Below are 27,994 nucleotides of genomic sequence, written 5' to 3'. Positions count from 1 at the left end.
TGTAGAGAAAGAACACGGGTCACCCACAGACGGCAGGACAGTATCAGAGTGTATCATATATATATTTACATAAAGTCCTATGTGTCCTATTAAAGGACGATCTGCTCAGTCTGCACACCGACACAATCTGCTGAGAGTAAGTTAAACTGAATCTCCGCCCCAAATCACAACCGAGCCGAGCTGTGTGAGGGAGAGCGCGACCCAGAGAGGAAGAGGAGGAGGAAGGAGGGAAACACAACAGGAAAACCCTGGAAAGAAGAGTTTCTTGGGGAAACTGTGTTTAACCAAAGACATGTTTTTGGAGTAGGAGCGGGACAGAAGGTGGACTGGACCTGGAGAGGAGGTATGTCTGAAACAGGGACGTGGAGATAACGTGTTGATCTTCTTCTGAACACTGGGTCGGGACATTTGCAGATGGAGACACAGCGATTGAATTGTTTTCAAAGGTTTTGAATAAGCGTGGTGATGACCCCCAGACGGCAGGTAAGTAACACAATGAACTCTGGGAATTATTATTAGTCGGGAAAGAACATGAAGGAGTGAGTTCACAGCCTGTCCACCGACTTCAAACTGAACCCCCCGCACACTGTTCACTGTCAGACTGTTTATTATCAAACAGACTGATCACTTTCAGACACATTGTTCTCTGTCAGACTGTTCACTGTCAGACTGTTTAGTATCAGACAGACTGTTCACTATGAGACACTGTTCACAGTCAGACTGTTCACTATCAGACACATTGTTCACAGTCAGACTGTTCACTATCAGACACATTGTTCTGCCAGACTGTTCACTATCAGACACATTGTTCATTGTCAGACTGTTCACTATCAGACACATTGTTCATTGTCAGACTGTTCACTATCAGACACATTGTTCATTGTCAGACTGTTCACTATCAGACACATTGTTTTACTGTGAGACTGTTCACTTTCAGACTGTTCACCGTCAGACTGTTCATTGTCAGACTGTAGCCCGTATTCAGCTTATTCTTAATTAAAATGTGCTTTATTGACATGATCATTAAGTAAAGTGTTGACAAAAGAAAATGAACAACAGTTCTTAATGTAAGGGAAAACATTACAACACCATATACTTTATACAACTACAATAGTTTTCTGTAATACTATAGGAAAACAATCTGTACTAAATAAGATGATTATGCATAGCAGCTGTGGTCCCTGTCCACCCCAGATAGTTGCAGCTGAGAATGAGAAGGCATTGATGACAGCAGAATGACAGTCTGCATGACCTGCTGGAACGGACCAATATAAGTTTATGAATGCATGTGACCTCTCAGAAGAGCAGGTTAATGTTTAGGTGTGGCCATAGTCAGGGTGAGTTGGTCTCTGGTCCACAGTATCAGAACAGCCTGGTCTGTTGCTGTGATAACAGTCAGACTTCACTTAAGTTTTTAGGGCTACTCTTGTTTACTGTTTAACCATTTTTCAATCACTACAGACACATGATACTTTAACTCCTAAATCTTAAAACTGCAGTCAATAATCCACAATATATATTTATAGAGGGTTTTATGAGATTAGTCTGGTTAAAGTTGTGAATTGTGTCCAAAGTTTGGTGCAAAAGTGAAAAAAAACTTTCAGTATATTGTCTAGAGTCTCATGATATCTGGTATTAGATCATGAGATCTGATGTCATACATATAACTACAAGAGTCTATAGTTGTGCTACCAGCTCTTTGAGGCTGTATTTAGCCTCAGAGCTAAATGCCAATGTTAGCATATTCACAACTCACAATGACAATAGTAACATGTTGATGTTTAGTGGGTATGCTCTCCGTGGTCGCCACCAAGTATTTTAGCATTAAGCACAAAGAACAGCAGGTATTTTGTCCCATATAAACCAACATTTTGGACAAATAAAACTTTGACTTTGTGATGGCACCAGGTCAAAAGTTAGACAATCACCACAGTTATTGTAGATCGTGAGGGGAGCATGAATTTGAATTTCATGGTAATCCATCTAATAGCAAGGTAGAACATCTCGAGATGGAGCATCTTACTAACACACTGTGTGGTAGAGGATTCATCATCTTGGAACCAATGCAGATTTAGTGATATTCAGCCAACAGCCTCTCCTGGACCAAAGTGTTTGACAAAGGGAAATATTTTAACTGATGGTGGCACCTCACAGAAGATCAAAAGGTCCCATGAGTATCCATCCTGGCCTGACTGACTGACTGACTGACTGACTGACCGACTGACTGACCGACTAACTGACCCATAGAATTCATCAGCTTCAGTGAAACATTATGCAAGAATGTGCCTTCATCTTGTTTGCATGTTTTGCTTTGGGCTCTGACTGAATGCTGTCATCGCAGTGGGAGTCAGTAGATCACTGAGTAGAGTCAGGACAATCCAGAGGCTGTTTCCTCCTCACAGCTGACTGAGGGTCCCTCTCCCTGCTATTGTCCATTCAGCTGCCAGGGTCCATTCTTCAGAATGGAGGCCTTTTTCCATATAGCTGCTGAATTATTTATCTGTTTTTGTTTTAATTCCACTTTGAACAAGAGATCGCCCCCTCAGACCTTTATCTGAATATTTTCTCTCAGAAATACTAATGACATGACATGTAGAACTGAGAGGTCAGTGGTGAGAACAGGTCCTGGGCTTCGTTATTACACATTTTCATGTCGGAATAGAAGATAATTTTATGTCCAGTTACCTCTGAGGATGATTAAAGGCCTGGTCTGGTGTTTAAGCGTCTTGTCATCTGGTTGAGTAACAGAGTCTGGGTAAGGGCAGGTCTGGATTTGCTGTAAAGGAATGTAACACACTCATGTTGCCTCTGGCAAAACGCAGCAAAATACAACTATAACAAGTCGTCCACATGGATAAACACCGGTCTCCCAAACCTCTGCTTTTCATTCTACCTGTGTGTCATCATATGTATGTGTGTGAGTAATATGAATTTTCCAGTGTTAAGAGATGCTTTACAATCCTGGAGGAGAATCTATCACATTTTTTGTGTTTTATCATATTAGTGCTGGTTCACATTTGTTTGTGTGTTTATTCGGTGTGCATGATGTTAGGCGTGTCATTTGAACGATGGTTTTTAGTTCTACGGTTTGGATCATTTCCTGATTTTTCTGTGGATGCTCATTTTCAGACTTGGGTATTTGCACTGAAATAGAAAATAGAAAAAGTGTTTGTTTTGATTTACTCCACTGATTTAACATTACACTCCTATAACACTGTAGAACTCACAGTTTAAAGCTCCATATTTTGCCATTTTCCTGTATTTAATTTTAAGTGTTGATCCATAAGAATATATATTTGTAGTTTTACATCTCCTCTCTCAGGCATCACAAAGTTCCAGAAGTCCTGACGGCTTGTTTTAAGGCTCAATCTCTGAATGCAGGTTGTGTGCATTTCGATGTGGACTGAGCGCTTTGATGAGGGGGGCTGAAGAGGTTTTTGCTTTTCTAACTTGTCGTCTTCAGACCTGACAACTCTGTCTCGAGTGACATCAGTTGAGGTTGTTTATCAGCCGTCACTCAGCTCCCTCTGCAGACACTGAAATCTTTTCTCACAGATGCAGCAGTTGTACTCCCCAACAATGCACTGTGGTGTGGAGAATCGGTTCATGTCAGGTGGTTTGGGATGACGTCAAGTGTCAGAGAATGTGTGTTGTGCTGTTTGATCTGAGGACGTCAGCTCAATGTATTTAAAGTACAGAGCCTGTGGATTGTTGACTGGTTAGTCCCTCTAACATACAGTGACTAGATCAGGCTCGCTTGATATTTTGGGTCCATATCTTGATGGCCTTCAATGATATTCAAACTCTATGAGAGCAAGTTTGACTTGAGACCACCGCTGGACACATTGTGTTTGTGATGTTGTGTTTAATCAGTTACAGTTGTGTTTTCAGTATCAAGAGTTAATCGTCATCCTGAATAATGAAACTGTCTTTAATGAGGTGATTTGTATTTGTTCATAGGAGCCAATGTGACCACTGAGAATCACCCAGCATGACCTCTCCACATCCACTGCTCTGTCACCCCATGGGTGAGTTATTCCTCTGTCACAGTAATGTTCAGTATCTTCTGGAGTTGTTTGTTTGAAACCTTCTTCACATGGCTTCAGTCCAGGTCCTAGCATATGTGATGGCCTTGATTAGACTTTTAGCCTGTAAGATTCTGTACTTAGACTTGACGGATGTAGATTTGGTCCATTTGATGAACTACCAGTAGATCTGACATTGAGCCTGCACCTCTACTTCCACTAAGAACAATAACAACAAATGCAAAACTAGACAATTATCCATGTTTACAGTTTGACATATTTACAGCCAGTTTGTCAACTGACAGCACGCAGTCCTACTTCCTGCAGTACAGCGCCGTCCTAATGATGCATCAAAGGCTGTAGTAACTCAGTTTGTACAGACAGAGGTTTAGTCATACTGAAGGGAATGTTTGCATTAAGTTAATGAGTTTCTTCATCACCGAAAAAAAAAACTGTTTTCTATCACACTTTTTTTATTTTTTATTTTTTTTTACCTTTGTACCATTTAAGGTTCTTTACTGGACTTGAACTGCTGATGTTTCAATAAATGAAGGTCGTAAAACTTGTACGATGTGACATCCAGCAATAAAGAAAACAAATTTTTTACAAAACTGAAGTCAACAGGTGCAGCCCGGCTCAGGTGATCACCTGCAGGTGAACCTGACTTATTAATCCCTTGCTGCTTGTGGTAGCATGTGGTAACTGGGCCGACTGTCCCAGTTACCACATGCTGTGTAAGAATGAGCAAACCTCTGCAGACCATATGGTTCACAGATCTACCTGTCAGCGTTGGCACAGTGACCTCTGGATGCCTCTCAGAGCTGTAGATACACTGCAGTGCAGGAAGTGTGAGCACGATACTGAGGTTATCAACAAGGTAAACACTGTGTTTTATCACTGACCAGAACATCTACAAGTACATTTGTTGTTTTCAGCCTAATTAAACTGCTTTAGGGCCTGAAGGTAAAAACAAGCTCCTGTGCACCTGTTGACCCCTGTTCTCCCACGCTCCCACTGCAGTGTAAACACAGTATCTACTGAAATAATGTTGAGAGCTAAATTTGAACAGAGGGGCTGTCTTGATCACGTAACAGTTTTTACTGCCTTTTCTTTGACCGATGTGAAATTTCAGCTTCTTATAAGCTCTATATTTAACTTTATTTTATGAAAGTGTAAATATAATGACTCTTTTTCTGCAGTACCTGCAGTAGCTTCATCAGATATTCAGGGCAGCCTGTATTTGCGCCCCTTGGGGGTCTGTGGCTCTGAGGCAGGTGGGTGTTTATGTGTAAGTTGTGGTGCCAATGAGGAGTGACAGGTTGAGGGTTAGTGCTTAAAAGCCATATGTTTAGAGTATAATCTCCTCGGCTGCGGCACAACAGCAACTAATCCTGTTTCCCATGCTGCTCACTGCTCAACAAGCTGTCCACCATCATCTCACAGTAAATGAGACGTGAGGTCAGAGAGTGGTCTGGCCACGTACCTTAGGTTAGTCTGCCTGCTGACGGACTTTATAGTTCAAGGAAGAGTTCTTGATCCATAAACCAATAATAACTTACACACCTAGTGTACATACCCTCACCTGCTGAGGTAATTCACTGAGGCAAAGTACAAACACCAGTCAGTTTACAGTATAAATGAAACATTAACGATAATTCTTGTTACATTAGGAGGCTAACACTGTACAGCTACAACCTGAAAACGAATTATTGTTTAAAAATGCTCACAGCAAATCAAAAATCAAAATTACATGTTGTCCGGGTTTGCGGTGAAAATCTGTGCTTGTTGCCTGTAACTACACTGTAGCAGGAAGGAAACTGAGTCACTGTTTTCTTTCCTCAGTGTCTGTATCTAATGGGGTGTCGCATGTAGAGGAAGATGAGGATGAAGATGAGCAGGGGGAGAAGTTTGAGTTTGACGACAGTGATGACGGCTCTCCAGAGACGAGCTCTGGCTCTCTCATTAACAGTGAATGGACCACAAACACAACACAGTCAGAGCTTTATGCCAAGACAAAAACAGCTGAAGAGATGGCAGGGCGAGGCGTGAGTGGAGCCGCCAGTGGAGGGCAGGAGGGCCATGACCCCTCCCTGACCCCCCAGTTCTGCTCAGGTGAATGTTGGTGATATGGTACAATGAGGGTTTATATGCTTGTAGATTGTAATGTAATGTTCTTATCTGTTTTTTTGACAGATATGGAAGTCAGAGAGTCTCCAGAGGGGTAAGTTATGATGGAACAAATTATAGACTGTAAGGCACAATAAAAAATATTTATTAGTAGGAAAGTTTAATTTCAAATCAGTGCGTGTGTAACATCATTGGACATGCAAAGACAAGACTTTCATATTTGTCCTATATAAAAAGAACTGGAAAAAACCCCTGCACTGACAGCTGTATGTAGGTGTGGTTTGCTAAAGTTTCCATCTACATTTTCTTACTGTCACCAGTCTCTGACTGATCCCACATGATAAGTAAGATTTCCACTGGCCTGTTTCATTATTTAACCTGACACTGAAGTTGAATATGAAAGTTGATTCTTGACAAACAAACAGAAAAACAAGTTGACTCAAGGTTTAATTATTAGTTTTATTCGAGAGCTTTAAACCTTCATCTGCATTGTTCATGGTCTTCATCATCGTATGGACACTGTGTCTCATTGGAGACCAGGGATCTGCCACCTGTGTACGACCACCTGTTATCACATGATCGAGTTCCACACATGGTTGAGTTTTTTTAATCTGTTTAGAAGTTCTAGAGAACCCACCTCACAGACTGATTAAATGTTGTGTTAATTGTTTTAAAGGAGCTATTCGTAAGTTTTGCTATTGCTACATAGCAAGAGCTGTCACCAGAGGTGGAAAGCAACCCTGTTGTTTTGCTTCTATTTCTTTCACTTCTTTTCCCGGTTGGCCCTTTTCGTCACTTTCCAATACCGAGTCACTGCAGTGTCCAGTCTGCCCTGAAGAAATAGCACTGCTCAGGGGTTTTATTATAACCTCTTGTATTGCAAACATAAGAATGACTGTAGCTCTGGCCAAGACTGCTAAGTAACTAGCTGTTAATGCTAACGCTGGCTATATAGCAATAGAAAAACTTACAAATAGCTGCTTTAAGGGCAGTAAAGATCAGCTGACTGCCACTGTTGACATTTTATAGTGATAAATCTGAAAAGTTGTTTGACCTTTTAGAATAAAATCTTGTTTCAGGCGTTCCACCTCCTCTGATCTGGGAGTGACGGGAGAGTCTGAAAGTTTCTGGAAAGCGAACAGTGTTTGTGAAGGTAAGAATAAAAGGAACATGGATCCATATCCAGTTCTGCAAAGCAGCTGGTCATGCACACCAAAGTGAGGATGTTTGTGTGCTTTCATTTGGACAGTCCAGGCATCACATCGAGCCAAGGAGTGGCTCAGTGTGGTTTCAGAGCTCACACTGCGATTACACAAAGGTACACAACCAGTCTGTAGTGTCAGCTTTGATAGCAGCTAGCTTTTTAGCAAATGTAAGATGTTGTGTTTCAGTGACATCTTTTCTTCTGAACATTTCCTGTTTGAATAGAGAGAGAGTAGTTATTCTTCAAACTTCCTGCTTGCAGTGAAATGCATCGATTTCACGGCCAGCAGTTAGCATTAGCAGCAGCTAGCTGTCTTCTGCTCCATACCTCTGTGATGTACAGTGTGTGATCTGTGAGCTCTTCTGTCTGTGTATGTGTTTTCACACCACCAACCCACCAATATGAATTTGCACCGTCTGAACCGTAGTTCACCTGTAGCACTGGTGGGCGTGTTGAACGTGAAACTGTGTTTGAGTCACAAGTTATTGTTAATTGTGTTTGCTAGTTGTTGCTAGTCTTGACAGGTCACAGTAATGTGTGTAATAAACCTGTTCTTTAGAGGCGTCCTTTGTCATGATCTCATGTGAAGGCTGTGAACACTTTATTAGAGAATAGTCTTTACAGAGATCTCATACCTGGCAGGTGGGCTTCCTTTGAGAGAACTGGATGCTTTGCTAAAAACAACAAGGCCTGAACTTGACTGAATTACTGTTACCTGTACTACTGCCTGTCATTTTAATTTTGTTAATGATAATGAGACATAGCCTAAAAACAGTACAACTAAAAATGAATTAACATTTAATATACAGAACAAACTTACAGCTTATGCTTTTATGAGGATGTGGAGAGAAAAGATGAACAGAGAAAATAACTCATCACTTTTCATATCAACATCGCACAAAGCAGGTGAAAGAATGTTTTTTTCTTCTTCTTCTTCTTGTCAGCTTTGGCCTAACATTGGTACAGTGATGAATGGATACAGTTAGTCATAATAGAAACAAGGTGATTAGACGGATGTTGGAGCAGTGTAAACTTTACTGTTAGTGTCACAGCCTAATCTTTGAAAATGTATATATTTATGATTGCTGATGAATGGCACATAGAATCAAGAGGTTTTTTCACAATGAACAATATAGAGACTGGTGTTTTTACAAACACAGACATTCATGGTTTGGTCCTTTAACAATGTGCTACTTAAAACAGTGGTGTCATTGTTTTATAGGAAAGTCCTCTTTCATGCCAGAAAGTGGTTTGGAGTCCAGCAGTGCAGTAAATGGGTACAATCTAGAACAAGACTCTGCTGAGAATGAGGCGTCGTCTTCAGTCAGTCCACAGACTGAACATCACACAGCTGGTGTAGACAGACCAGCCAACCAGAGCACAATGACCTGCAGCCCAGACAGTGAGGTCGGAGACCCAGAGGTCATCTATGATGACGTGCCTGCTGAAAACTTACAGCACCCAGCGGAAGGTAAGTCTACCAACAATCTAGACGTTTACTGATTTTTGAACATTATGCAACACCGTGGATGACACAGTTTAATACACTAACTAAAACAATGGAGGCCTAAGAGACACAACTATGAAGTCCGTTATTATATGAAACTACACTGCGTGTTTTGTTCATGTGTTGGCTTCTATGTGCTTCTATGTATCAAAGTAGATGACATCTATGAGGACATCCAGAGACCCGATCACCGTGGCTCCAATGGCTGGAGCTCCAGTGAGTTTGACAGTTATGATGAACTGTCTGACAGTGAGACTGTTTCTCCTCCGGCCCGCAGCAGCAGCAAGGTTTGGAGATATTCTTTGAATGTAGAAGTTTGATCAGGGGTAAAAATAAAGCGCTTTTTCTTTTCTCTTTAAACTAAACTTTCTTAAATTAGAACCTGTATGAATTTAGGAGTGCAGTACCAAACCAACACAGTCAAAATGTGGTCTGTAAAATCGAAACAGTGAACTGAAAGATGACCAAGTGTTGATAGAAGAATCCTGATTAGTAGAGGGCTGTAGCATTTATTGTGCTGAATTGAAAGGTAATGAATGTTGTTACAAAATAAAACAAAAATCTCTGAATATTGACATAAAAAGTTCCACGCTGGTCCAACTCAAAAATCACCATGCAAGGGAATAACCACAACTCGTTTATCGTTAATGTACAGAGTGAATGAAACCTGGTCTGAAGAAAAGAGGAAGTGGATTATTTCTGGCCACCCCTCGCTCTGTCAGCACTTCTGTCTTCTGCTTGATTATGTGTGTTACTCCTGCTGTTGGACTTTCCCCTCCAGCTCATGTGTTAGTATTTTGAAAATGACACAGTCGAATAAGCTTTCAGAGTTGAGGTGTTATGAAGTTAATAATGAGGCAGAGGGTTATCAGCTGGGCATTACTGCTGAGAATGACTCTCAGTAAATAAAATGGATTTTTTCATGAGGTTTCTGAAGAAGTTGTTTGTACATATGAAGAGATCCACTAATCAATGAGGTAGGTGTCTTATCTTCTCAGTGATACTTTCAAAATAAATGAACAATGAATAAATAAATGATCTTGGTGACTGTAACAACTAGAGCTGGGTATTGAATGACATTACTCTTTGAGTACAGATGGTAGCTGAAGTGTGGAAAACTGTCACCCACCAAAGAACTGACATTGTCTGTCAGTGTTTTCACACACTGACCCGACTTTAAATCATATTTGATAAGTTTATACTACAGAGGATATTAAATATTCCTTTTATCATTCAGTCATGCTGTGATTGGTCAGCTGTGTGGAGGGTTTGACCTGCTCTCTCTCTATTTCTGTTACATTTCATGTAAACAAGCAAGCGCAACAAAGCTTCCTTACATATGAATTGTTTGTCACTCATCCAATTTTCTTGTTTAAAATCAATGGAATGACCCTTTAATTATTAAATTTTTACTGCGGTCAGACCTGTTCAATCTGCTGCTGCTGGTATCTTTCCCTGCAGTAGATACTATAGCACAGGTGAAGGCAGAAACACACATTACAAATGACTCTACACAGGACTTGAGATCAGCACAGATCGAGTCTGTCCCAGGCTGAGTCACCAGGTCTAACAAGCAGATGGTGTTATGGGTAAAATAATGAATGAGTATGATTTCAGAATCCAGTTTATCTTGTTCTCTCTCCTCCAGCTGTCTCCCTCGAGTTTCCTGGGCATGTCTAATCCAGATCATACATTTTTACTAAATATTTTCAAATTACAACATAATCTAGCTCAACAAACTTTGATGGATCTCCGTGTTTTTCTTGGAGGGTGTGTGTTCTTGCTGGATTTCAGTGGTTTTCTAGCAGAGTGACTCCAATCATAGTCATCCAGTGTATCATCCACAGTCATTAATGAAGCTGCTTTAATTATTATTAAATAATATAATATATAGAATAATCGACTGCAAATATTTTAATTGTCTTTTTTTTTTTTAAATAATTTTGTCAAATAAATAACTGAACAATATAAACAGCTCAATTGCTTCACGTTGTGTCAAAGAAATGAGCCACAGGGGTCGGCTCAATGAGGGTTGATTACGTGAGTGGACAATGTGCACTGTCCTGCAACAGCTCTGCACACCCTGAATGACAGGCGCTCAGAGAGGGTCGGTAAACAGTACTGAGGGACAGTAAAATCAATATGTGGGTTGATATTGTGGTGGGCTGCCACAGATAAATCAATGTATGGGAGACACTGTACTGCTTTTGTTTTGTCAGATGTGTTAATCTTGAGGTCTGCTGTCTGCTGTTGTTCTGCCAGCTTCCTGTAGATGTGCTGAAGTTGAAGGAGCGCTGTGCCATCACCACGAGGGAGCTGGCCGTGCGTCTCAGTACACCTCATGCTGCTCACATTAGACAGAGCTGTGACACTAAGGTAGGCTGAAAGTCTCTCCCTTCCTCCTCCTTTTTTATGGATACAACTGATCCGTAACTGACAATAAATAATCACAGTGGAGAAACTGGGATCAACTGATAAAAGTAAACTAAAATAATCTAATTTTAACAATTAACAATTTGCTCCATTTTTTTTTCAGATTGTATTATCTGCAGTAACCTGATTATATATCTGTTCTGTGTTTTTCAGGTGCAGCAGTTCATGAAAGCAGCAAGAAACGGTACCAAGGATGGTTTAGAAAAGACACGGTTGGCCATGATTCGCAAAGTGTCATTCCTACAGAGGAAAGACTCCACAGGTACAGACACTGGAGCTGGGATTAACACCTTCACCTAATATGTTCAGTTTGTGGAAATCAGATTTAAAGTCCCATTAGTACCAAGACTGCAGAGGTCATTTATTTCTTCTTATGCAGAATGTGAACTGAGAACCAGACAGGTATAACAATGGATAAAATAATTCACTAGCACAAAAACTCCAATTGTTGCCAATCATATAGCAGGATACAGACCTGAAAACTATCTGAAAGCCACAAAAATGCAATGCTTGCAATGAAAAAAACTGCTGTTACTTACTTCTCTGGAAGATGATGTTTTGCAAAATGCTTTTAAGAACATATTCAGTTGCTGCATATTGCTGCATTTAAAATAAGTCACAATTAATATTACAGTTACAAAATCAAAAGTTGCAATCTAAGGGTTATTTGTATGTGTTCTCTGATGCTGAACATGGTTTTGGAGCAGGTGGTGTTGATGGTTGACTGCCGAAAGCTTCAGCCATTGTTGCATTTACGATGCATAAGGTTATAATACGTCCTCTGAGCAGCTACTTCTTCAGGGCAGACTGGAGGCTGCAGTGATGAGACAGACTGAACAGACCGGGGCTAGCTAGTTAGCATGCTAAGTTCAGTAGAAGAAAATAATTGGTGGAACTATAAGCAAAATATGATGGTGGCTTTCCACCTCTGGAGAGAGCTATTGGTGAGTAAAGGAATGAAGTTTGATGCTGAACTCACAACGTTACTTTAAATTGGTAAGTAAATAATTGTTAATGCTAACGTTGTGTTTTTTTTATCTCTGTGCGAATGAAGTAGTTGTGTTTGATTTTTCAGGTGAGGGAAAGGACGATGCAGGTTACATGGACGTGTCTGTCTGTGAGTTAAAGCACCCTCCACCGCAGCTCTGCCCCATGCCAGAGGGGCTCAGCAGTCAGCAGGTGTGTATGTATGTTTGTGGATTGGCCAAGAGCTCATGTCTGTTTATCAAACTAACCAGTTAATCGTGAAAGGCCAGTTAATATTTTTTCAAAATGACACAAAGGGGAAGATTAAATCAGAGTCCAATTATTAACCTCAGTATCGCATACACAATTTTATTTCAAATATGCGATTGGCCGGTGGTCTGTAAGCTGAAACAGGTTTAGAGTAATGCTTTTTTCTGAGGTAAAGTTTTTTCCTTGTGAAACATCTGCACAGAGTGTTGAATTTCATAGATGGTAGCCAAACACTGCTCATAACAAAAGCTAAGCAGAAGCCACTGGAATAAATTAGTGACTCAAAACTGTAGCAGCGCTAAAAAGGGAAAGTGAGAACAGCAGAGTGGTGACTGTTGTAGTGATGGAATTAGTGCTGTGGAAATGTCCATAATACTAAATTTACCATATGGACAGATAATGTTTTTTATTACATAATTTTATATATTTATTATATTTATTTATGTTTTTTTTTTATGTCTTACCACGATGGTACATGCAATGCAGTACAGTATGTCATAATGTGGCTTCTGTGACTCTTACTCAGTGACTCTGTTACTCTATTACTTTGGCACTGTAACTGGGACTGTGTTACTGTTACGCTGTGACTCTGTGACTCTACTATTTTTGACAATTTACAACTTGTAGTGTTGTATTATTAAAACAGTGTATTATAATCCCTTACTAGCTACTGCAGGTTTATCCCAGATTGATGTGAATATGAGTTTCTCACTGCTTCCTTCAGGTTGTCAGACGTCTCATCCTCAGCTCCATTGTTCAGAGTGAGAGCAGCTACCTGGACTCTCTGAAGAGAATCCTCCAGGTGAGTCACATCTGTCCCCAGGTAACAGGACCACCACTGCATGTCAGGGTGGGAAGGCTTTGTTACTATGTGATAATGTAAAAATGCAGGATTGATGAGTCCAGCTGTGTCAGGACAGTGTTCACTGTTCGTCTGGTGACTTATTTGTAACTGACTCTGAAGTTTCAGTTCTTCAGTTCATGTGTGGAAAAGCTCGTGAGCCAGTGACCATAACAACAGCAGTGATAATGGCATTATTCTATGGGTCCTCTCTTTGTGATTTATGGTGATATAAATCTATTACTTAAAAGTCTTGACAACTGATATCTGATGTTATTTTCTAGCTATTAAGAAATGAATGAGCGCATCAAAGTGCAGACGTTAATCTGGAGCGTGCACCTCCCCGCTGAAAGTGTAGTGCAGTTAAGAGCATGCTGAGGCAAAAAAGAAAGAGAAATATGATGTGTCTGCTCTATAATCCTGCTGAGAGAAACATAACCACAGATCTACAGTATAACAAGCTGACATTTCTTTCTCTTTCAGGAGTACCAGAAGCCTCTGCTGGAGACACAAAACTTGATCCTGAACCCTAAGAAAGTGCGTCAGATCTTTTACCGTCTGCCGGAGATCTATCAGTGTCACTCAATGTTCCAGATTGCCCTGGCGTGCCGTGTGGCTGAGTGGGATCACAGCGAGAAGATCGGAGACCTGTTTGTTGCCTCGGTCAGTCACTTTCTTTCCTTCAGTGAAATAATGCTGATGACATCACTATGTCATCATCAGGGTTATTTTCTTAGACTTGACAAACCTCCTCTAGAACCACAGAGAACATTATAAAACTGTTTTCACAGGCTGAATAGTTGTGAGTAGGCTGAGCTTCACGTCCCTTTAATATTTCCTCCTGCTTTTAAAATAAAAGCTGGGACAGTGGTGATTTTTTTAACCACCAGATGGAGACATTCAATTTGTTGGCAAATAATCTAGTTTTTAATCTGGAGTAAAATTAATTTGAAAGTATTTTCCAGTTGTAGATTTTAGTGGCTGTGTTCACTTTGTGATAACTTTTATTTCTACAGACATTTTCTGAACCAGATTTTCTTATTTCTTCTTTTTCAAAGAAAATTACTGTCAGTGTCAGAACATTAAACTTCATCCTGAACATCTTTGGGCACCAGGAGGTCAAAAAGGTTAAAGATAGTTTCCTTGTTACTTTCAGACAAAGTCTTTTTAAATAGTCGTGTTAAATGAGCATAGGAAGAATCAGTGCACTGGCAGCTGTGAACTTTATAACCAGAGATGCACCGATCAATCGGCTGGCGCCCGGAATTGGGACGGTTTTCGACTTGATTGGTCATGACTGTTGACCGACTGATTGGTATCGCATATCTCTGATTCTGTGCCATTCAATAGTGAATGTTTTATTATGAACATATTTGAATTGAATTGTCCATTAAAGAAAAGTATCAAAATGTTGTGTAAATTGCAAACGGTGCATTTCCAATCAACCGGTCATCAACCGCAGAGTCCTGATGTTAAACTCTTTCCTCCACAGTTTTCGAAGTCCATGGTGTTGAACGTGTACAGTGACTACATCAACAACTTCACCAACGCCATGGCACTGATCAAGAAGGCCTGCTTGTCTAAACCTGCGTTCCTGGATTTCCTCAAGGTGCTCACTCTTTTGTTTTTATCTCAGTGTTTGTTAAACCCTGTCTGCACTGTCAGTCTGTTTCGGTTGTTTGTCTGACAGAATTGAAACTCTGCTGTTTTATCCAACCAACAGTCTGCACTCGACAAACACTAAACTTACATACATTCAAAAAGCATCTCTCTCCAGAAACAATCCATATTTTCACAGGAATTACTTTCTACAGAGGGAAACCGCTCCACCTATACCCAACCCCGAACCTCACTGACCCTCCTCAAAGATCCTGATGTAACCCCACATGATTGCTATTTGAATTGTTAGACTTTCAACAGTCACCAAATCTTCCTTCCATGTGACTTTCAGAAGAAACAAGCATCCAGTCCAGACAGAATCACTCTGTACGGCCTGATGGTCAAACCCATCCAACGCTTCCCTCAGTTCATCCTGCTGCTGCAGGTGAGTCACTGACACACTCATCCTCATGAGCAACAAAACTCCAGTCACTGACACTGTGGCCCTGTTCAGACCTGCATTAATGAGTGTCTTCTTTGATCCGGACACAAGTGGACAGCTCTAACCACGTCAGTTCACGCCTGGCTTTAAAATGCGTCTCCAGTGACCACTTGTGATCGGATCTCACTTACGGATATCGCTCCCTTGTCAATGTGTGTATGTGTGAGAGAGAGAGAGAGCGAGACAAGGAGGGGTTGAGCGAATCCTTGTGCTGAGCACAGTACAACAGTGAAACGAGGCTTTAGACAATTTTAAAAAATGTGTCCTCAATGCATCTTGGGTACTTTCACACCTGAACTTAGAGCCGTTCACTTGTGATTGGATCACCGGAGAGGATTAATACCAGGTCTGAACAGGGCCTATATTTAAAGGTCCCGTATTGTATAAAGTGAGATGTCCATGTCTTTTTTGATTATAAAGCAGGTCCATGTTCTATATTGATACTGTGAAAGTATCAAAGCGCTCAGTCTACAGACACATCAACTTGTTACTAGAGCTGTAAAACAACACTGAGATATGTTTTGTTTCTTAAAACCACAAATATATCTTCTTATGGATCAACACTTCAAATAAAACAAGGGAAAAGTGTAAAATATGGGACCTTTAAATTCACCTGTAACCTGGTAAACATGATCTGCACACCTGTCCCCACCTGTCCACACCTGTCCACACCTTAAGGCTGTCATGTGACACGTGGTTGAAAATGAATCATCCTTTATTTTGTAATGACATATAATCCCAGTTTTGATGTGTTTCCACATCATACAGTCACGTGACTGAAGCTGAGCTGACATGGATCCATGTTTATGACGCTGTATTTTCAAACAGGAAGCGTAAAGAAAGGGGCAGTATGTGATTTGTGCCCTGCCGCTCAGACTAACTGCCTCTCCTGGAATATTTGGTTTCATTTCAAGTCCTGAACTGTTGCTCTGAAACTCTGTGTCTGAGTTTCTGACAGGAGGAAGTGAAAGAACTCTTGTCTCTGCTGCAGTGCATTGTGGGTCCTGAATGGTATAAATGGCTCTTAATCTCCCCCCCCCTCACCATCATCAAGGTTTTGTCTGAGGCTGTTTCTGTTAAATGGACTGCACTTATATAGCGCTTTTCTAGTCTTATCGACCATCAAAGTGCTTTACAATGGAATCCACATTCACTCATTCACACACACATTCATACAGCGCCTCTACCATATACACACACTCATTAACTGCTGGAACAGCAACATGCCGACTGGATGAGCCGGGGATTGATCCACCAACCTCACAATTAGTGCTCTACCTCCAGAACCACAGCCGAACATACTGGAAGAAGCGCTTTATGAATGTGTGTGAATGGGTGAATGTGACTCTTTGAGTGGTCGATAAGACTAGAAAAATTCTGTCCATTTACCATTTATGTTTGTGAATCTTCTGAAGAGGGGATTGATCATTTTCTTAATTGATATTTCCTCTTTTTTTAACCCACCGTGTAAGAAAGGAACTGATGCCCTTCCTCTCTACCTCTACCTTGGTATGTTCCCTGTCACCTTCAGGTGAGGTAACCCTTGTTATTGTCGTTGTGTTGTATCAGGACATGTTGAAGAACACTCCCAAGTCCCACACCGACCGGCTGCCGCTGCAGCTCGCTCTCACTGAGCTGGAGACTCTGGCCGAGAAACTCAACGAGCAGAAGCGAGTGGCTGATCAGGAGGCTGAGATCCAGCAGTTGGCTCACAGTGTGGGGGACCGCACCTTCAACAAGGTGACACAGGACACACACACACACACATCCACCTACGAGTTAGTGAGACTGTAACCGTAGTAATATCATTCTCACTCTTGAACCGTTGAAACGCCTGAAATGAAAAGGGTTCATCCTCCGTAAAAATCTGTTTTAGACAATGCTCACATAATTCTTGGGCTCAGTTAAACTTGATGATGTGTACAAGGGAGCGACCATGAATATTCATCTACCACCTTCATTAGTTGTCAACTTCATGTTAACTTATCTTCAGCTTTCATCAATTCATAGATGATGAACGGGGAACTTGTGCTGGGTTTGAGCAACACTGACATTCAGCTCATCGACTGGTTCATACACTGAGAGTGTATTAAAGGATCTGTAAAGGTCCTCACTGAGGTGCTTTGTGTTTCCAGCTGCTGAACCCGGAGCAGAGGCAGCTGATTCAGTGTGAACTGCTGACTGAAATTGTCTATGGTGACAACGGTCAAATCCTCAAGTCGAAGGAGCGAAAGGTCTTCCTGCTCAATGACACCCTGATCTGTGCCAACATCAACCTGAAGTAAGTACATACATCACTGTGTGTCATATCCACTGGTTCAGAGAATGAAGTTTTAGATGAAAGTGTGTAGTTGTCATTGGACGGACCAGTCAAACATTTCCTGTCCTTCACAGCTGCTTAGCACAAAGATGGGGACAAACATCTGGCCCCTGCTCTGTCAATTGAAAATTGTTTTATTTACATTTTTTGTGCTAATGAAGACATGAATGTAGAAATGTGCCCTGGCTGTTCATATAACAGCTGTGATGATGGTGAATGGAAGTTGCTCAGACTTGTGCAGTGAGTCCTGTTCTCATGGAGTTACCAGGTTTCAGCTCTGTTGTAACAGAGATATTGTAGGGAGTGGGGGTCAGTAGGGATGGGAGGCTTCCCACTGATGAGACAGGTGGATTTGGACTAACAGCCATGATGATAACATGTGTAATATGTTTGTCCACCAGAGGTCCCCCTGACATCAGCAGCCTGGTCCCTGTTGGTCCTAAGTACTCAGTGAAGTGGTTTGCCCCCCTGCTGCAGACTCAGGTGGTGGAGGTGGGACAGGACAGTCTGCAGAGCCGGGACAGTGTCGTCGCAGCCAGACGCCTCAGCTCCATCTCCAGCAGCAGCGGTAAACTCACAGCTCAACACACACACTGACGTACAGTAAATACAACACATGCACAACACTCACTGAGCTGAGGCAACTCATGCAGATAAATGATGATAATGGACCAACTGTGCACTATCTACATTTTCCTTATGTATTTATTCATTATTTATGATAAACATGGATACAAACTAAATTATAGGAAATCTAATGATCAGTTTACGCAGTATCTCAGTAACACCTTCAGGGACCTTCTTAAAATTTGGCATAAACATTCACTTGGAATCAAGGATGAACTGATTAGAAGGGCAGAGGTCAAGATCACTAAGCGTCTTAGGGCCTGAAACTTTAAACTAAACAGGTCAGTGACAGTGTTGATGATGTCCAGCAAAACCATTTAATTTACTTCATCAAATAGCAAATCATCAAAATTGCAATCGATGGTTTTCTGTCTGTCAAATGATCAATTAAAGCGTACATGTACCTGTAACTCGTCCATCTTGGGGCCCTTTGCTGTCATCCCCTCTCTCTCTCTCTCTCTCCCTCTCCCTCTCTCTCTCTCTCTCTCTCTCTACTCCATCCTGTCTTTTCCTTCTCATCAATGAACAGATTAATTCAGATTATATTTGTATCACTGGGATGCTAATTGGGTGCTAATTAAAGACTCAGTGTTAGTGGATGATGTTCAGGTGTGAAGCTGACAGAGAAGATGCGGCTCCCTGTGTTTCAGGTAAAGTCTTCCTGGGCCCCCCCAGACTGTACCAGGAGCTGGAGGAGCTGCAGCACGACCTGGCCGTGGTGGAGGAGGTCTCGCTGCTGGTGGGGACGCTGAATGGAACCTACCAGGTAACAGCACCTGTTGTTTTCTGTTAACGCTGAGGGAATAATGACTCACATCACGTGGGACTAAACCTAAACCACGCTCGAACAGGCTGCTGCTGCTTCTCGTCTCCAGCAGCTTCTCTGACGTCTCGCTTCTTAAACACATTTGTTTTTTTTATAGACTTTTTATTTTGATTTGTTTTGATATAAATGTATATTTTGTGGTCATCCTCTTCCTTTTTGGGTGTTGTCTTGTCTCTTATATTTCCCCTTTTCTCTCTTCCTGCTGCATTTTCTAACTTCTGTTTTTAGACACAGAAGTTTTTTTTTGTTTTTTTTTTAAAGAACGCCTCCTCGTTGAAATATTCAGGCTCAATGAAAAGGTGTCCAGGTGCTAAACTGAGATTTAAAGGACTAGTGTCTAGGATTTAATAACATCTAGCAGAGAGGTTGCAGATGCAACCGGCTGAATACCAAGCGTGTAGAAGAAACTACAGTGGCCTTATGTTCATTATTCATACCTCATTTATTCAATTCCATATAAAGATCCTCATTTATCACCAAGTCATTGTCTTGTGTATTCCTTCAGAGCAGAAGCAAAGATCCCTGAATTGAGAATTTACTTGTTTTATAAGGCTGATTAATTTGGTTTATATATTTTTGATTTAACTTTTAATAGAAGGTGGTGCCTCTAATTTCAGCGAGACTTGACTTAATTATAATCATTATCATTATTATTATTGCACTTTTGGGTATGAATTCATTGTTCATCTTCATTTTCTCATCGCTGCTACACTGTTCAGTACAGGCTGAAACTTCAACTCAATCTTTCTCAGAAGATGTTAATAAAGTAAAAAATAAAATCTAACTGGCCTGTCCTTGCTCTCCCCTCTTGTGTCTGTCAGAATCTGAACACCACGGTTTCTCAGGACTGGTGTCTGGCTCTGCTGAGACTCATCCGTCTAAAGGAGGAGGAGATCCAGAACGCCAACAAGTGTCGGCTGCGTCTGTCTGTACCAGGCAAACCTGACAAGTTAGTGTCAGTGTTAGGAGGTTCATATTAGAGAGGCTCAGAGCCGGGACTGTTGTAGTGAGGTTTTAAAAGGCAGAGGTGTTTAGTCTTGGATTACAAAGTCATTTTAAATGCTAACGTGGTTTCGTTTCCACTCACAGGTCTGGTCGTCCAGTGAGCATCATGGTGGTCTTTAACACTCCCAGTCCCCTCAGTAAGATCTCCTGGGTGAACCGGCTTCACCTCGCCAAGATCGCTCAGAGTAAGTTCAGCACTCTGTTCTTAGGTTTCCATCCAAATGCAGCAGAAAGTTTTCCTGTATTTCAAGAAAATAGATAAAAGAAAATGTTTAATTAATGCATAACGGAGTTGGTTCATGGAGTTAAACATCAGTGAAAAACAATGTAGAAGATATAATGGAAATATGGCATTTTGTTTCAGTTTGTTTCATGTGTCATTTGAGGTTCATTACAGCCTCTTCACTGTCCACCGGTGTTCATTTTTGCACATGAATTTAATTTAGTTTTAGTGTTTTGATGAGAATGGTAATTAGTTTCAGTCAAATCTTATAATATTAATAATACTCCTTATTTATTTTATTTTATTTTATTTGTATAGCAACTTTCTTAACAAAGTTACAATGTGCTTGTGTAAGTAAAACATAAAACGTAATGATTGAATGTTGTTTATCTTCTCAGGACAGGAAAACGCTCCAGGGTGGGAATGTGCTGAAGAAGATGGAAAGACAAAAGCTCCGTTTAGTTTTCCACTGTTGACCTGCAAACTGCCGGTTTTCTCTTCCAAAACACATAAGGTGAGAGCTGTGCAGATATACATGTGCAAAAGACGACAGAATTTGGGTTCCTGTTGTTATTTGGTGTTGGTGGTTTTAATCTCTGATCTTGGCATTGGTTGGGTTTTATAGCATATTTTATACCTCTGACTCTACGTGTGTGAAAACAAATGTCTTCTGTTTGTGTAGCTGGAGGCAGCCATTCACAGCCCGTCTCAGTCCAGCCTGCTGGGTTTCTGCTCTGCCAGTACATCCTTACCACAGGGTTACCTCTGGGTGAGTACTTTTTATTCTTGAAAAGAAGAATACCCTACACACTGCTCTTGCTCAACATCACAATTTATTTATTTATTCAATTATTTTAAACAGTTCTTACAACCATGATCTTAAATTGATATTGCTCCACCCATCTTGTGTACTCAGGAGTGCGACAGTTATTCTCTTGTGGGAGTGTCTGTCAATCATGGACAGTGATCTGTGTATATTCTGTCATGTTATATTCCACATACGTATATAAAATCTACACACACACACACACACACACACACACACACACATATATATATATATATATATATATTTATATATATGTGTATATATGTATATATACAAACTGCAAACTTTTCATGTTAAGCTAAGCTTGGTCCCTTCTGTTCACACGGTGTTCAGGCTGCTGGTGGAGGACGCGTCTCCACCCATGGCCAAGTGGAGATCTTCTCCCTGAACCGTGCCACTCTTCGCCTGGTCAAGACCATCCCGCTGAGAGCCCCAGTCCTCTGTCTGGAGTACATGAAGGAGCCGTGTCCCAGCACAGACGAGGAGGCTGAGAAGGCCCAGAATGCTGCCAAGATAGGAAACATCATCTGTGTCGGTCTGCAGGACGGCAGGTCAGTCATCTCTGCCCAGTTTGTCGAACTGATTCAGAGCCCAGATATTGTGACCTTTTATCTCTTCCACTCATTCATTTGTATACAGGTAAAACAAACCAGATACAACATGTTGTTTTGTGAAAATTAGAGGTGTTGACAGGTGTATTTTTGAACTTCACATTTAGACACATTTAGTCTAGTTGTCTCCCCTGCTTTCAGTCACTGTCTCCAGCTCTAGATGTGAGATTGAGATTGATCTGAACGTTTCACTCAGAAAGAAAGAGAAGAAGTGAATTTACCAAAGTTTTTTACTGTTCCTTTAAGCTTGTCTTTTATTTTGTCTCTACAATTTTATTTATTGGCGTAATGTGTCTTCTTGTTTTCCCAGCATCCATGTGTACAGCAGTGTGGACACAGCTGTTCAGTGTCTGCTGACCTTGGTGAACCCTGACAGCAGTCCAGTCCTCTGCCTCAAACATTTGCTGTCTTTCCTCTTTGCTGGACTGAACAACGGCAAAGTAGCTGTGTACCAGAGAAAGTCTGGAGGTGAGAGCTCACTCAAAAACAGTTGCACCCTTGTGAGGGTTCAGGTTGGTTTGTATATCAGAGTGAAGAATATTACACTGGAGTAGTAATTGCTTGAGCAAAGAGTTCTGAATAGATACTCAACCATGGACCGTTGTGCTTCACAGAGAGATTGTTGGACCAGGAGTCATGCAGGCTGGTGTCTCTGGGCTCTGAGCCGGTCTGCAGTGTGTTGACACTAGAAGATGCCGTATGGGCCAGCTGTGCAAACCATGTCACTGTCATCCAAGTTCCCAGTCTCCACACACAGGTAGGCAAGAGTTTTTTTGTTAATCCTATATATACACTTAAGAAGGTTAAAGCCTTTGTTGAGCGTGTATTTGCTGACCTCTGCTGGTATGAATATTTTATAACACAGGCTGACAATACCATCCTTGCCCAGCAGGGAGAAACACCAATGCACATGTGTTGTGGACTGCACCATGCAAAAGCAAATCAGGAAGCAAGAATTTTATTTTTGCTTATTTGCACAATTTTAAAGTCTGATATCTAGTTTTCATAAAGCATCCAGGCTAAAACCTACCAGTCTGAGTGAGTGAAACAGACTTGAAAGAACACAGAGCAGGAACATTGAGAGAAGAAAAATGAGTTTATATTACATGAGAGAGGTCTTTAATGGGCACTTACATGGGTAATAGCAAACACACTGACACATTTACTGTGCACAAATTTGTTTGTTCAAATAAATTATTCCTTGGCTTTACAATATTTTATTCATGTGATTTCTGTGCTCAAAAGTGACCCATATGACTCCACAGAACCCTGTGTCATGTTTTACCTGGAGGTTGTGACTGATCACCTGTCGATTCTGACCACCTGTCTCCCTGTCTCTCTCTGTACCGTAGAGTTTTGAAGCCCACCCTGATCCAGGCTGCAGTGTTAGACACATGGTTCGTTCAGGGGGGGGTGTTTGGATGGCCTTCACCCTGGGCTCATCCCTTCACCTGTTCCACACAGAGACTTTGGAACCACTGCAGGAAGTCAACATCTCCACCCGCACTGCCCACCTGACACCAGGCAAGTCCAGACAAGAACCCAGAGTCAGATGAATATACAGAGTCCTTTATTGAAACATCTGACTGTAGAGTAATTCAGTGCCATGATCGGACATTGTCTCTCATTAGTAAGAAGCCCTAGGTTATCATTAAGAACCATTTGATATCTCAAGGAAATAAGATAATGAAGTCGCATGTGCTGACTGTGGTGCAGCTCAGCACTGAAACAGTTTATTCAGACAGTAAATGAGGAAGATGACCTCCATCACCTCTGATTTGAAATGGTTTCTATTGACTTCAGTGAAGGGACTTCTCTTGGTCATTGTTTCTCTGCAGTTGCTGGATGTTCTTCTCTCCTCCTTATAAATCATGAAGATGATGATTTACCTTCTGGTGAATCTGAACTGCCTGAGTGGCTCTGTGATTGAAATGTCTGGGTTCTGTGAACGCGGACTGTATCAGGCTGTGACTGCAGTGACGATGGTCATGTTAATGACTGAATGTCTGTGTTTCAGGTCAGGTTTGTGTCTCCAGCTTGCTGATCTGTCAGGGCCTGCTGTGGGTGGGGACCAGTCAGGGCGTCATCCTCACCTTCCCTGTACCCACCCTGGAGGGCATCCCCAAGATCACAGGTCAGGACTGAGAACAGTAAAGAAGCACAAAGTAGAGGAGAGAGAAAATACAAGTTAATGACATGAAGTAGTATGATGTTGTGTTTCAGCATTTATGACAAAATCTCTTTTCCCATTACAAACTAAATTAGCCAAAATTGAAACGGAAAGAAAATCAAGGTACTTCATATTAATTCACTCTTCACTCAGATCTGCCTGTTGTAGCAGGACTGTTGCTCCAACAGTTTTAAAGACCTGCTAGTTGATCTGATATTGTCATGGATTATTATATTATTATTCAGCAATTTCCACCTGGCACAACAACTATATCCTGTCCATGTATCCTGCTTTACTTCTCATGTGTTGCCATGTGAGACATGTACACCTGTTATGCCCCTCAGGTAAAGGCATGACATCTCTGAACGCTCACTGTGGTCCAGTGGATTTCCTGATGTCGACCTCCAGCACTCTGGCCTCTGACTTGCTCAGACGGGACTCCATCCTCAACAGCAGAGAGGAAGGGGTTAACGGAGAAGGAGGGGGAAGCCCAGGAGGTAAAGGTGATGTGGGAGGAGATGAAGCAGGGCAGAGGCGGGAACAGAACAACTACCCCCATAACTCAGAGGCAGCTCCACCGAGGGAGCAGAAGCCCAAGCGGCTGTTGCTGCAGTACCGCCTCCACTCCACCTGCCAGCTGCCCGGGAAGCTGCTGACCGCCCAGCCAGACCAGGGGAACCCGAGAGCAACCCCAGACTCGCTGGAGCACTGCCCAGAGGATGGCTCCATTTATGAAGTGAGCGAGGACCCTGACGTGTGGGTGAGGGGGCGGCCTGTGGAGTTGGGAAGGGAGGGGGAGGCCAGGCGGAATAAAGTCACCTCTACAGCCATCTTCTCCGGTGGCAGAGGATCTCGCAGGATAGGACAGACGGCCTCTGCAGACACCAGCTCAAACTCCAGTGAAAATACACTGCTGGTGTGGCAGCTCCCTCTAGCTCTTAGCCAATGACAGACGAGCATGTCACCTGACTGAGTAACTGTGAGTCTGGACACACCTGTGGACTCCTCTTGTCTGAAGTCAAAGGAGCCGTCACCTTTGACAGTTTGATGTTTCCTCTGGTTTCATTTCAGTGGTTTGGTTTTGACTGGTGAAAACCAAGTAATGTAACAAGCTAACGCTAGAGGTATCATTACTTGTGAAGCCTACCTATACTTTAGTCAGCAGCTACCTCCAGGAATGTGGGACATCAGGGAGACCAACTGTTTCCAGCTCTTTCCAGATGTGATCATGACATTTAACTGTATCAGTTTCTCACACTGGGCCCAGTTTGCAGAGTTGGCTCTACTGAGGCTTTATATCTGTTTTACATGCATAGATTTGATGCATGCAGCCCCAGACAGGTGGTGGATTTTCTCAAGTGGGACATATGCATTTAGGATTAGAATACTGCAACATTTTGGGTAATAGGATTATCTTCTTTTGCTTCCTGTTAAGTACAAACATGTAACTTGCATTTCATGTGTGTGCTCCAGAAGTTCAGTCTCTACCTGCTGGCTGAACATACTGCTGCCATCTAGCAGTTTTCTTTGCATCGTCAGAGTAAAACACATTAATGAACACCCTTACACTATGACTCCTAACAACACTGTCATTATCAAACTGAATGAATGAATACATTCAAAATCAACGAGGATGATAACACAAAGACAAAAGGCTTATATCCATTATGGTGCTCTAAAATAACATTTAACACAGAGCAAGATAAAGGACAAGACAACAATAAGACAACAAACAAAGACAATACAATCAACATATAAAGAGTGACTAAACAGCAAGCGGTGGTAGCTATGTCAGCATTCTCACAAAAGTTAAAAATTATAAATTGTATATACTACATGGTACTTTGTAAGATTGTATTTAAGGCCACTTTAAACTGTCATCCATTTCAAATGTGTGGGCAGATTATTCCATTGTATTGCTGCACTGTAGAGAAATTTATTTTTGCCCATTAGGCTATTGAATTAAAAAGGCATGAAATTTGTCGAGCTACCTCTTGTAAAATAGCTATTAATGCATCTTACCAGTGAGAAATAATTACTTAAATATTTTGGTACCATATTTTTTTTTTAACAATTTTGTAAGTTAGCAACATGTTAATGTAAATGGTTCTTTTTTACACTCTCTACCAGTTAAGGTTTTTAAAATGTGTAGAATTGCAATGTGTTCGTGGATGGACCTTTAATATAACCCTTATCAATTTATCATGAGCTCTTTATAATTTTTCTATGAGGTGCTGTGATAATCCAGTGTACCAAAAGATGGCAGCGTCATTAAAATGACTTTGAACTGAAGCTCCACCTAATGTGTGAAGAATTGAGTTGGGTGCTTTTCTGACCAAACAATGCTTTGGTTTGTCTTGGTGAAGGCTTTTGAAGCCATATTTTCACCTGATAAGGACCTGTCAAAAATGCAGCCAAGATAATTTACAATGTCTTTGACAGTTCTATGGAACTCTCCAACTTAAATATAAAATCAGGTGACCTTGCTCATTTTATTTTAGAACCAAAAAGACTCAGTTTTTCCCAAGTGTAGGGATAATCAATTATGTGATAGCCATCTACTTACATGTTGAAGTTCCTCACTAAGAATGTTCTCGACAACCGTTTTATGTTTTTGTGCTCTCATTGAAACAGAATCATCAGCATATAAAAAAAGATTGCATGAAGTCATTTATACATAACAGAAAAAATAATGGGCCCAGTATACTACCCTGTGGCACCCCACATCCCATGATTCTTGACTTTGAAAATGGTCACATTTAAGCCATTTAAGTATGGTTTGATAGGTAAAAATGGACCCAATTCAGGGTCAACCCACTGAAACCCATGGCTATTAATTTATTTAAAATGCTGTGCTTTACTGTATCAAATACTTGTTGCAAATCCAGCATGACTATACCACAAAAAATGCCCTCCATCCACCTCTCTTCTAATAGGATCTGTTAAGTACAGTGAGCAGGTTTCTATCAAATTGGTTTTTCCCAAGATAATTGCTGGGAAAGGAGGGTTTTAGCCACCACATCTAACCCATACTCAATATGTTTATGCCTGATTAGCTTCTATGGCTGTTTTGGTCCTGAGTTGAGTGATTTAGGGTCAGATCTCCCTTTGCAATCATTGCAAGCCCCGTTAACAACACAGCTTGTGCAACTGTATTAAAACAATAACCTTAAATTTTCATAAATGAAGAGAACACACCAAACTGCCACAGCTGCCGCCGCCATCTTATGTTATTAGAGTGAACAAACATTTCAATGTTAAACCAAAAAACTCTTTTACTAAACATTCTACTAAAACCTAGTAAAATAAAAACGTCTGTTTGAATTTATGAGAGGAAATTGCATCATTTATGTTCAGTGTCTTTGAGAGGCTTTTATTTCTAATGCAGAACAACATTTGCTACTGCTTCTGCTTTGTGTCCTTGTGGTGAAAACCACTGTAGGACCATTATGAGGGAAAAAGAAAAGGGAAAATAAAGACAAAATATTTTAAGAAACATATTATCAGAATATTGTTTTAATTTGACGAAAAGTCACACTATTACAAGATGAAGCTGCACTTTTACAAAAATTATTATATATATATATATATATATATATATATATATATATATACCTTAGTTTTTACATTTGTAATATTTCTGAAATGATGCCTTCATCCTGCAACATTATGACTTTTTTCTATGATTTTACTTTCAAAATGTCCAATGTGCACATACAGTATCCGTTGCTCATCCTCATCACAGGTGACAAGGAGATAAATCGGTTCACTCAGACATTTGACATGTTGAATACTGTGTGTACACAAATATGTTTGTATTTTGTTCCATTTGTATTTGAGATGTATTTATGTTGTCATCAAATGATGTAATATTTACATTTTTAAAGTTCATTTGTGAATTTCAAACAC

General features: G+C 41.0%; 1 protein-coding gene across 3 annotated transcripts; it reads left to right on the top strand.

Moving 5' to 3' along the window:
- Positions 1 to 4: 4 nt before the first annotated feature.
- On the top strand, positions 5 to 27,991 carry LOC111658826 (rho guanine nucleotide exchange factor 10-like protein). 3 transcript variants are annotated; one of them, XM_087175408.1, is made up of 28 exons: positions 5 to 343; positions 3,961 to 4,028; positions 5,868 to 6,137; positions 6,219 to 6,246; positions 7,232 to 7,305; positions 8,579 to 8,827; positions 9,017 to 9,150; positions 11,126 to 11,239; positions 11,450 to 11,558; positions 12,372 to 12,475; positions 13,257 to 13,334; positions 13,857 to 14,036; positions 14,866 to 14,982; positions 15,325 to 15,417; positions 17,044 to 17,214; positions 17,610 to 17,755; positions 18,196 to 18,362; positions 19,072 to 19,187; positions 20,069 to 20,196; positions 20,337 to 20,437; positions 20,874 to 20,989; positions 21,158 to 21,244; positions 21,638 to 21,855; positions 22,226 to 22,383; positions 22,530 to 22,672; positions 23,268 to 23,439; positions 23,933 to 24,049; positions 24,430 to 27,991. In XM_087175408.1, exons 2-28 carry the CDS (start codon positions 3,992 to 3,994, stop codon positions 25,032 to 25,034), a joined length of 4,032 nt encoding a protein of 1,343 aa, XP_087031534.1. In that variant the 5' UTR covers positions 5 to 343; positions 3,961 to 3,991; the 3' UTR covers positions 25,035 to 27,991. The 3 variants fall into 3 exon arrangements, with proteins under 3 accessions (XP_087031534.1, XP_087031535.1, XP_087031533.1); XM_087175409.1 differs by having other exon boundaries at positions 5 to 483; positions 9,020 to 9,150; XM_087175407.1 differs by having other exon boundaries at positions 5 to 483.
- Positions 27,992 to 27,994: the final 3 nt, after the last annotated feature.

This window comes from Seriola lalandi, unplaced genomic scaffold (genome assembly GCF_002814215.2).
Source record: "Seriola lalandi dorsalis isolate HSWRI2012SDOR001 ecotype SW California unplaced genomic scaffold, Sedor1 jcf7180002054469, whole genome shotgun sequence".
In the NCBI taxonomy this organism is placed as follows: domain Eukaryota; kingdom Metazoa; phylum Chordata; class Actinopteri; order Carangiformes; family Carangidae; genus Seriola; species Seriola lalandi.
This window is presented reverse-complemented; position numbering and strand designations above follow the sequence as displayed.